The sequence below is a fragment of the Gambusia affinis genome, linkage group LG12 (genome assembly GCF_019740435.1).
Source record: "Gambusia affinis linkage group LG12, SWU_Gaff_1.0, whole genome shotgun sequence".
Taxonomy (NCBI): domain Eukaryota; kingdom Metazoa; phylum Chordata; class Actinopteri; order Cyprinodontiformes; family Poeciliidae; genus Gambusia; species Gambusia affinis.
Window position 1 is genome coordinate 11,273,637 of NC_057879.1, and position 11,552 is coordinate 11,285,188.

Genomic DNA, 11,552 nt, shown 5'->3' on the forward strand with positions numbered 1-11,552 from the left:
AATATGGTGTTTTGGTCAAATGAGACCAAAATTGAACTTTGCTTGCAGCTTGCTATGTGTGGCAGAAAACAAACACCGCAAATCACACTTTGAAGATTCTTTTAAAACTTTACTTTTGAAAAGACGTGAAAGAAAAAAGTTGATTTTTTTTTTTTTGTCAGGATAAACAAACGGAGACCGTCAACCCAGTAAATTGCACACAGAAACCTGATCCGAGCTGGGACCTCCGAGCAGCAGCGCCCCCTGCCGCTGCAGCTTCTCACCTGCACTTGAAAACGACAGTCGCAGCAGCAGCCGGGTCTCTTCTCTCACGCCACCGGGACTGCCTGTCCTCATAGGCAGTGTCTGCTGCGATAAACCGTCACATACCAGGATCCACGACCAAAATCCAACATGGTGAGTATAAAACGGGCTTTTATTCATTTTTTAAAATTATTTTATAAAGCCTGCGTTTATAATTATTTAGATGCGAAAGCCTGTTTGTGAGCGGCTCCGCGGAATAACCTTCACCCGTGGTTATAACCGTGACAGCGCAACAAGCCGCCCTGGATGGAGCCTGTCAGCTGTGGGAAATGGATGCCGGGGGGTTTGGTGGTGTTGTGTGACCAGATAAGGGCTCGGCCTGCGGTCGCTTGCAACATGCGCAGCAGCCGTCTGATAAAGCAGGGCTGTGGCCTTTACTGCGCGGCCCTGCTTAGCCTCTCTGTGACGTCCACCGCAAAGCCTTTAATATCGGACAGGGCTGCAGAAATGCTGTCGGGCTGTGGAGAAAGGGAAACACACTGTCAGGGAGCTGACATGTCCGTGAAACGTGCGGCGAATCGTGGGTTTACTGAATTAAGGAATTACGGCGGATTAAAGGAGACTGCGTCACTCTGTTTAATGTGATCGCGTTAAAATATGAAATTACATATAGGCCGAAAGCAAGACGTCGTCTGGAGAGATACACAACGTTGTCTATTTAGTCATTAGTTATAATCATGTAGATGTGCTTTGTTGTGTTTAGTAAACAGGATATCGAATATTTGTGGACTAATTCTTTGGACTAGATCTGGGTCAGACTTCATTATTTGTACAAATTTCACTCTAAATGAAATTCAAGAAATATTGCATATCAAAGTAAGGATTCTTGCGTTTATCTCTGTATTTTTTTATTTGTTTTTTAAAAAAATCTATAATACTCCAAAGCTGTGAGACAAACTGGTTAAGTAATATATTTGATTTAATTAAGGCTTCCATTTCAAGATCCATATTTTATTCTTTTTTTTTTCATTATTTGTTTATTTATTGCCCAAGATACTCAACTGTGATATAAACTTGGCAACTAATATTTTGTGCCAAGGTATGACTTGTAATTTATATAAATATCCATTGCCATGATTTGATTTTGTAATTTTATTTTATTTTATTCTTATTTTATTTTATTTTATTTTATTTTGCCTTTAATCTTTCCAAACCATAAGATAAACTGGTTATGAAGTTTCAAACTAAAGCTTCTTTAGTCCCAAAGACATTAGTACTTTTATTTCTACCATTATCTGTAGGAGTATTTAGCTTTTAGTCCTCTTAAACTGTAAGATAAGCCTATTACAAATACCATGACATACCTTGGGATCTTGGAAATCCATCCTTCTACATGCAATATATGATCATTAGTGCAAACTCAGTAGTAGGAACAGTCTGTTATTGTAATATGACATTTTCAAATTCCATTTTATAGTTTTCTTGGCTTCAGTAACAGCTTGTATGCTTCTTTGGGGTAAACATTTTAAAGCAGTAGTTGGCTTTAGAGCAGAGAAATTCTAGAAAGAGGTCCAACTCGACCCATTCGGCTGGATAGTGACTCAGTAATTCCTGATTCGTTGCTTCAGCCATAAGGCAAAATCCGCACCCTCCCTCCACCACCACCACCACTTCTTTCCTCCTAGGTTCAGTTTCAGACATGTCTTTCTTTTTATAACTCTGCCTGGAGCGGCTGTGACTGCGTGACATAAATAGAAACATACGATGAATAAAGTGGACCTCTGCTGCTGGTTGTGCGTAAATGATTGCAACATGTGACATGTAACCCACTCCCCACAGGTGAACTTCACTGTGGATCAGATCCGGGCCATCATGGACAAAAAGTCCAACATCAGGAACATGTCCGTGATCGCCCACGTGGATCACGGGAAGTCCACGCTGACCGACTCGCTGGTGTCCAAGGCTGGGATCATAGCCTCAGCCCGGGCCGGGGAGACCCGCTTTACGGACACACGCAAAGACGAGCAGGAGCGCTGCATCACTATTAAATCAACGTATGTGTGCCTGGACACACATGTCTTAAATCATGAATGATTCTATTAAACAGTGAAAATGACAGACATAACTCAGGTTAAAATGCAACACAATGAAATATCATCCATTAATAAGTCATTCAGTGCAAATGGGCAGCAAGGTTTTTTTTTCTTTCTTTTTGTGTTGGGTGGAATAATGTTACAAGCTCAAAAAACAAAAGTCTTTGTTGGACTACTTTCTAAAAAATGCCTTTCAGTGTGGAGGTCAACCTTAAGACGGAGATTGCCTACATTTCCAAATGCAGTGTGTTTCTTTACACATGGGTTGAACGCTCAAAAAAAACCAACAAAGAAACTGGCCTGTAGCACATTCAGCTTCTGGTTACATGTTGAAGCATCAGTCCTTTTGTTAAAAGTAGCCCGAATAAAAGGCATAATTCTCTGGAAGAGATAGTTTGCTCTTCTGCATAGTTTGTGCTAACTTTTAACTCATTCAATCATCCTCGGTGCTCCTTTGGGACCTGATCAATTTGTAGAAGCCATGTTTCTACAAAGGGGATCAAATATTTATGTCACTTGATGACTGGCAAGTTAATGTTAACTTTTATGCAATGAGATTGATTCTGGATTTTTAACGGTGTTTTAGCTTGAGTTTTTTAGCTAAAATTACCTAAGTGTACAATGAACGTGTCTCGCGTTGTTTCTCTCTCAGGGCAATCTCTTTGTACTACGAGCTTGAAGAGAATGACTTGGCGTTCATCAAGCAGAGTAAAGACGGCAGCGGCTTCCTCATCAACCTGATTGATTCCCCGGGTCACGTTGATTTCTCTTCTGAGGTCACTGCTGCCCTCAGAGTCACAGATGGCGCCCTGGTGGTGGTGGACTGTGTCTCAGGTAATCACGTGAACTGTAACCTGCTCTTTAATGCTCCGCCTGTAGGCAGAGGGTCACCTCTCTCGCCTCTCTGGACAGGTGTGTGCGTCCAGACTGAGACCGTACTGCGGCAGGCCATCGCCGAACGCATCAAGCCGGTCCTGATGATGAACAAGATGGACCGGGCCCTGCTGGAGCTGCAGCTGGAGCCAGACGAGCTCTACCAGACGTTTCAGCGCATCGTGGAGAATGTCAACGTCATCATCTCCACCTACGGAGAAGATGAAGGGGGACCCATGGGGAGCATTATGGTGAAGCCCGTACACAGCTGCCACAGCAATACACTTCTTTCATAAAAAATAAAAAAAAAATTTAAAAGTTAAAGGTAAAAATCTTTGTCAGATTGACCCCGTTATCGGAACAGTTGGATTCGGCTCCGGCCTCCACGGCTGGGCCTTCACGTTGAAGCAGTTTGCGGAGATGTACGTCGCTAAATTTGCAGCGAAAGGAGCCACTCAGAAGGGGCCGGCAGAGAGGTGCAAGAAAGTGGAGGACATGATGAAGAAGCTGTGGGGAGACAGGTAAAAAAAAATAAGAGCAGACTTGCAAAGTCATCCATTCATACTCTTATTATGATAGAAGGAGTTAAGCTGTCCGAGGTGCAGGATGCTATTGTAATCTTTTACAGAAGTCATGATCATCAGGTCACTTTTCTCCCTTCTTAGAGTTTATGTGATCAAAATGATGACAAAAGGTAAAAAATAAAATCAGTGCTGAACTCACGTTATTGACCTTTGAACCAGGCATTGATACATCAGGATTTACGTTGAGAAGTTTATTTTAAAAACTTATTCATCTCGTGATGATGCTCATTAGATTGCATCAAGCTCTTAACTCTGCAGCAACTCCTGGGACTGAGTAGGCATGTGGCGACAGTAAGAAAGAACCGCAAAACTTCAGCGGGAGAAATGGAACTGAATTGGCTAAAGATTGATAGGAAGCAAGGAGACAGAAATAACAGAGAGGTACTGGTGTAGCAGTGCTTTCAAGAGAAAAACAAATAGTGCAGAGTGTTAATGATACTAAAAAGTTTGTCAATTGCTACTTCAAGAAAAAAGACACAGCTAAACAAAGAATCACCCATCCTGACGAGGAATGGAAAAATATAGAGTTAATGACAGCAATACCTTTGTCTGTGATTTACTCTTTGCTAATAAGCATGACTGAGTGAGAAATATTTTCTGTGAAAAGAAAAAACGAATATTTTTCCTGCCAATGCTTAACCTGTGCTATGTTCTGTCAGAAGGAAATTCTTTTAAAATCCATCAGGAACTCCTAAATCCTAACCTGTACAAACGACTCCTGCTTTCATTTGATGTCAGGAGAAGCGAACTAAGAAATGAACACACTCAGCACTAACATTTTGCTCCTACATGACATCACAAAAACATTTTACAGCAAAGTACAAGGAAATGTACTCAGGAGAGAAGATGTTTTAGTAGCATCCTCAACTAGATCTGAATACTTTCTAATGTTTTGATCTGGTGTTTGATCGCTTTGTTCTTGTCTAGATATTTTGACCCATCTGCAGGCAAATTCAGTAAGACGGCCTCTGGTCCTGACGGTCAGAAATATCCTCGAACCTTTTGCCAGCTTGTTTTGGATCCAATTTTTAAGGTGAGAATTAAGCAGGTTTGAGGTTTTCAGAGGCGAAATGGATCGGCAAAAGTTAGTTCCTTAGTCGCTGTTTTCAATTCCAGGTGTTCGACGCCATCATGAATTTCAAAAAGGAAGAAACAGCCAAGCTAATCGACAAACTGGATGTCAAGTTGGACACAGAGGACAAGGAGAAGGAAGGGAAGCCTTTGCTGAAGGCGGTGATGCGCCGCTGGCTTCCTGCTGGAGAAGCCTTGCTCCAGATGATCACCATTCATCTGCCCTCTCCTGTCACGGCACAGAAGTACCGCTGCGAGCTGCTCTACGAAGGACCGGGAGATGACGAGGCTGCCATGGGTCAGACATTGACGTCATTCAATTAGAAGCATTTTAAATGCTTCATAGTGCTTCAATAATTAACTACATTTTACTTTGACTTCATCAGATTTAGACTCTCATGTCCCAACTCTTTTGTCAGGTATCAAGAACTGTGATTCCAAGGCTCCTCTGATGATGTATATTTCCAAGATGGTCCCGACAAGCGACAAGGGGCGTTTCTACGCCTTTGGACGCGTGTTTTCTGGCTGCGTGTCCACAGGCCTGAAGGTGCGAATCATGGGGCCAAACTTCACGCCCGGAAAAAAGGAAGATCTGTACATTAAACCGATCCAGAGGTAAGAATGTTCTTGCAAAAAAATTTTTTAAAAATTATGCAGCCTAATAAAATTGTTCATAGGCCTTTATTTCACTACAAAAAGTAGTTCCAAACCAACATGGAAGGAAATTATTATTTTTTTTTTACATTAAAATGTGACTTAATGTCCTGGCACTCACACGCTTCTATTCTTAAAATAATCTTGAGTTTCTTTAACAGAGATGGGGAAGCTGTGCCAGAGATTCAACAACCTTGCCTTGTTGCTGAAAATGTGCCACAAACATAAAATTACCTTTATTAACTTTTAATCTAAAACATACAATCAGAGCTACATTAGAATATATATATATATATTATTGCTCAAAGCAAATTCCTGTGATACAACAGTCCAGTCAAAGTCCAGACTGAAATTCAATTGTGACTCTGCATCAAGACTTAAACAATGCTTTTGATAGATGCTGTGTATTAAACCTTACAGAGATTGAGCTCTTTTGGATTCCATTTTATGTAAACTTTTCACAAGCTTCTATTACAGGAAAATGCCTAAAAGTTTAGGAATTATGAGTATTATTGTATTATGGCTCTGTTAAATAAACGTTGGCTGATTCTTTCACTTGCTTCCTTGTGCAGAACTATTCTGATGATGGGTCGGTACGTGGAGCCGATTGAAGATGTTCCATGTGGCAACATTGTGGGTCTAGTTGGAGTTGACCAGTTCCTGATTAAGACTGGGACCATTACCACCTTTGAACAGGTAGCATATTATTTTTCTTTATACTTTGTATAAACATTGTAGCAAACATTAGCTTCTTGTTACAACAATACAGAAGTACTCATGACCCTTTTTTTTCTCAGGCCCACAACATGAGGGTAATGAAGTTCAGTGTGAGCCCCGTGGTCAGAGTCGCCGTGGAGGCCAAGAACCCAGCCGACTTGCCCAAACTGGTGGAGGGGTTGAAGCGCCTGGCCAAATCAGACCCCATGGTGCAGTGCATCATCGAGGAGTCCGGAGAGCACATCGTCGCCGGGGCGGGAGAGCTGCACCTGGAAATCTGCCTCAAAGACCTGGAGGAGGACCATGCCTGCATTCCAATCAAGGTGGATGGAGAAGATTTTTTTTCTGATATAATGACTTGGTGGTCAGGACGTCAGAGGAGGAATGCTGGATGTTGGTTGAAAGATGATGATCTATTGAGACAAAACACAGTGACAAATTATTTAACACAGCATATTTTAAAAATCTTACATTTGATTCGAGTGACTAAAGATTACATACACCTACTTTTAAGTTTACATTACCCAGCTCTATCATATAAAAGTATACATATATTTTTGTATACTTTGTATACAAGTTTCTTTCAACAGTTTCCACAAAACACTGTCTACATGGAAATTAGCATAACCTATATCGCTCAAAGCTTGGCTAAATCCGGCCTGCCGTAGCTTATTATGTGGCCTTCTAGACTCCACTTATCAAATTAAATGGAACAGTTCCTGAAGGTTTTTGCAATTCCACAATCACAGAAATTCACGCAAAACAACATACACCTGTGTTTGTTTGTGCTGCTGCATAACTGAGAGTTTATTGCACATTTTCTGCAAAAAGGGTCAAAAACATTGGGTATAATAAGTGACTTCTAACTCCCACATGCAGGTGGCAGTATTTCTTACTTTTATTGTTGTGACTTCATTTTTACATGATGTCAAGTTGTAGTCAGAGATCGATACGGTGAGTAACAAAAGTCGCATTTGCTGTCATACATAAGTAAAATATTGTAATATTCCTTGCATTTCTTTCAAAATTAGCACCACAAAATCTGTGATTTTGATTGCAAAAAAGCAGCAATGAAACAACAATGAAATCTTGATCTCAACGTGGTCCAAAGTGAAAATGAGTTTGACTCCACTGACCTACAGACTCTTCAATATCCTCATTTGGTCATCGTATGGTTGCGGTTCCACACATGCTCTGATCCTCCTCCTGTCCTCTGTTTTAGAAATCCGATCCGGTGGTGTCTTACCGAGAGACAGTGACAGAGGAGTCAGATCAGATGTGTTTGTCAAAGTCACCCAACAAGCACAATCGTCTCTTCATGAAGTCCCGTCCGTTCCCGGACGGCCTGGCCGAAGACATCGAGAAAGGGGAGGTCACCGCTCGGCAGGAGCTCAAAGCTCGCGCGCGCTACCTCGCTGAAAAGTACGAGTGGGAGGTGACAGAGGCCAGGAAGATCTGGTGTTTTGGTCCCGATGGAACCGGGCCCAATCTGCTGATAGACATCACAAAGGGAGTCCAGTACCTCAATGAGATCAAGGACAGCATGGTGGCTGGTTTCCAGTGGGCAACCAAAGAGGTGCATTGACCTGTCGTCGTCTCTTCTGTTTAGTTATAGTTCTGCTGTATGTCATTAGTTATCTGGTAATCACTGACGTTCTCACCCCTTAGGGCGCCCTATGTGAAGAAAATATGCGCGCTATCCGATTTGACATCCATGATGTCACGCTACACACAGATGCTATTCACCGCGGTGGAGGTCAGATTATCCCTACAGCTCGCAAGGTCCTGTATGCCTGCCAGCTCACAGCCCAGCCTCGCCTCATGGAGCCGGTTTACCTTGTGGAGATACAGGTATGGAGATAGGATTCAGATCAGCTCTAAAAGCATTCAGAAAAACACACGAGTTGACAAAGAAGCTGCAAGAATCAACCACTGTCTGTTACATCTGTTAGAGGGTTAAAGGCATTTCAGTCAGTCTTCTCGTAGTTGTCTCCTAAAAGGGATCAACTAAAAAAGTCTGTGGATGTCCCGGTTCCTTTTAAGAAACTTCAATATGTTTTGCTTTCTGTTAACTACTTAATACCAATGTTATGGATGCATTCAAAGTCACCCTTAGGTAGATTATTTTGGAAATTGCATCTTTTTTCCGCCACATCTTACAACAAATATGTACAACAGTAATGTCTGAAAATGGAAGATGTGAATAGCCTAATTGCAATTGCAATAATAAATACACCTTGTATTTCACAGCGGACATTTTCATAGTTTTTATTTTTAGACGGGCTTGAGAGGTTGTGTATTTTTTGCACTTTAACAATAGTACGCTTGTTTCTGTGCCTTCGCTCCGTGCAGTGCCCAGAGCAGGTGGTCGGTGGGATCTACGGTGTGCTAAACAAGAAGCGTGGACACGTCTTTGAGGAATCCCAAGTTATTGGAACTCCCATGTTTGTGGTGAAAGCATACCTGCCAGTCAATGAATCCTTTGGTAGGTCGCTTTTATTAAATCCTCCCTCAAATTGAATCTGAGCTCAGTGATAGTAAATGTGAGCTTTTTTTCCCCATTTTCTGAGATTGCAACCAAAGTTCCTCTAAATTATGCCTAAATAAATTGAAGTTCACTAAACTGCTAGCTAAATTCCACGTGTTACATGCAAGGTCAAATATTTGGATGTATCAGCAACTCTGTGCTTCACCCTGAAGCTGGTTGCTGGTATGAACACAGCAACCCAACTGTGACACATGGTTCACAGTGTTTTAGGTATGCAAAACAGGTAGAAAAAAACTTTTCTTCATAGTGTTACCTCAAGGGGATACAATACAAATTCCAGCTTCACTTTTCATATTTTTATTTTTACAACTCTTGTCGTTTTCTTTCTACTTTGCAATTGTTTGTTCCTCAGTCAATCACATACACACTTAATAAGGTATACTAAAGCTGGTTGAGAAAAATGTGAAAAACATCAAGGAGTGTGAATATATTTGCAAAGTACTGCTACATATCTACAGTCAGTCAGTGAACAGATACACAGCAAGAGTTTCTCTTATGATAAATATATAACTGTACAATAAAAGTACTTTTATTATTAAAAACTAATTTTTCCCATGTGTTTTTCCGTCTTCAGGTTTCACAGCTGACCTGCGCAGTAACACTGGTGGACAGGCCTTTCCTCAGTGTGTGTTTGACCACTGGCAGATCCTCCCGGGTGATCCCAGCGACGTTACCAGTAAACCCTTCCAAGTCGTCAGTGAAATTAGGAAACGCAAAGGTCTGAAGGAGGGCATACCGGCCCTCGACAACTACTTGGACAAATTGTAAACTCTCGACTTCTGGATTATAAAATACCAAATCAACACAAAACCCCACCCCATGGGCACTTTAAAAACCACTGCACAGGCTTAAAGATTCATCACAAAGTTAGTTTATTTTTAACTTGGAGCCCAGAGCAGTTCAAAGCTTTAACTGTAAGGTAGTGGGAGCAGTGACGCTGTTTTTTTTCTTGTCATTTCACAGCTACTGTACACCAAGTGCCTAGGGTGAGGGTTTTAGAAAACAATTGGATCAAGGCAGTTATGCCTCATTTCTTTGGTTATTTTAATTCATCCCTCCTTTCCTTCCACATATCTGCTTGGGTGGGCCTGTACAGTGCACTGTGATACTGCTGCAATAATGCTTATAAATGGATCATGGCCAGATATAAACCACAGAAACCACAAAAAAAAAGTGTTACAGAAGTAAAACCGACTGAACAGGAGCTTTTGTTCGGTGGATGTAATGAAATAAAATAAAGAAAATAATAAAAATGTGACTCCTGAGATTCTGTTCTCTCCTAAAACGGCGAGAAATAATAAAAAAAAAAGTGAAACGATTTGATCCCAAGCATCGCATCTGAGTCACGATGGAAGTATTTTTAAATGATTAGAGTCCATAAATAAACCCGATTCCCAACATCTGCTGTTGCTGCGATGTGAGATTTTGTTTTTGGCACACCTTCAGCAATTTAACTCACCGACTTTTGAAAATCATGGCCTATTTTCAGTGTCTTCCGCCTTTTACGATGACGTCCACAGTGAAGGAGAGGCTGCATTGTGTCTGCACCGTGCAGAGCGCAGGTGGAACACAAGTTATTTTAATTTGACCTATTTCAGCTGGTTTCTACTGATAAAGAAGGTCTAAAGTAACAAACAGTGAGTAATCTTATTATTCAACTTTTTAAGATTTAATGAGTTACCCAGATTTCATCAGACGTTTATGAAGCCTTGTACAAAACAATTCCCTCTTCTCATTTCCTTTAGATCAGATCTAACAAAAATGAGAAAAAAAAAAAAAACAGAAATAGAAATTCTCCCTATCACAGATGCTGTGTAACAGATCCTCCCATCCCTCAAATATCTGAGATAAAATGCCAGCTACTTTCAGTTTAGTTACTTATATAGTCACAATTTAAAACAACTGTCATCTGAAGACAAACAGATCCAATTTATATACAGGAATATACTGCACAATCAAATCAGACCAATTGGACAGACATTCAAATTCAGTTACACTCCAATTGGATCATGATTATGATACAAAGCTACTGATACTAAGGCAGGACAGCATCAAGCTCATGACCCCTCTGTCGCAGAAACCATGATTCATACGCTTTAAAATGTTAGTTTAGTTTTTATATATATATATATAATTTACATTCTATGACATCAGTGGCAAAATATTCTTTATATTGGTAAAGGAAAAACCATGTGAGTGAAGTCTAACGCAACCACAATATAATCATAGACCATATTTGACAGCACTTTTAAAGTATTGCATTTTCAAGCCAATACAAAGCGTTGATTTTGATTGAGAATTTACTCGTTCAATAATATTGAACCTCCACAAGCTTCAATTGTCCCTGGGCGCAATTGCAAAATACCAAGGTCATATATTCAGAGACTGTATAAAGAAATAAACATTGTCGGTGCAAATTGGGCATATTGATGGCAAAAGCATATTGATGCTGGCCGTATGTGGAAAAGTTATTTACATATTCGTAGTGAAACAAACCCTTGACCACCACTCAGAAAGAAATAAGCTATAACTTCAAAATTAAAAGCCAAATTGCAGTTCGCAATTGCGCTTAGAGATAAAAAAAAAATCTTAGTATATACGGGCTAAAAAATTTTTGGGGATCTTAATGACCATCATCAGATTTGAGGGAACAAGGCAGAAAGCCTGATCACAACTGTGAACTACAAAATGTAGCGAGGTTGATTTGCTAAAAAAAATAAAAATAAAAAATAAAAAATTACAAACATGCATGGCATTGTGAAGAAATGT

The 11,552-nt window shown here is 40.5% G+C and overlaps 1 protein-coding gene across 1 annotated transcript; it reads left to right on the top strand.

Moving 5' to 3' along the window:
- Window positions 1-245: 245 nt before the first annotated feature.
- On the top strand, window positions 246-10,185 carry LOC122841542 (elongation factor 2). Its single transcript, XM_044134927.1, has 14 exons — window positions 246-396; window positions 2,083-2,297; window positions 2,989-3,170; window positions 3,249-3,460; window positions 3,552-3,730; window positions 4,721-4,826; window positions 4,910-5,162; window positions 5,284-5,479; window positions 6,091-6,214; window positions 6,316-6,558; window positions 7,458-7,811; window positions 7,904-8,086; window positions 8,588-8,720; window positions 9,358-10,185. The coding sequence occupies exons 1-14, from the start codon at window positions 394-396 to the stop codon at window positions 9,549-9,551; spliced, it is 2,577 nt and encodes an 858-aa protein (XP_043990862.1). The 5' UTR covers window positions 246-393; the 3' UTR covers window positions 9,552-10,185.
- Window positions 10,186-11,552: the final 1,367 nt, after the last annotated feature.

Excerpts from the sequence above, each read along its gene's own strand:
- LOC122841542 (XM_044134927.1), top strand. Across the intron at positions 2,298-2,988 it reads TGCATCACTATTAAATCAAC|GGCAATCTCTTTGTACTACG; the intron begins GTATGTGTGCCT and ends TTTCTCTCTCAG. Across the intron at positions 5,163-5,283 it reads AGATGACGAGGCTGCCATGG|GTATCAAGAACTGTGATTCC; the intron begins GTCAGACATTGA and ends CTCTTTTGTCAG.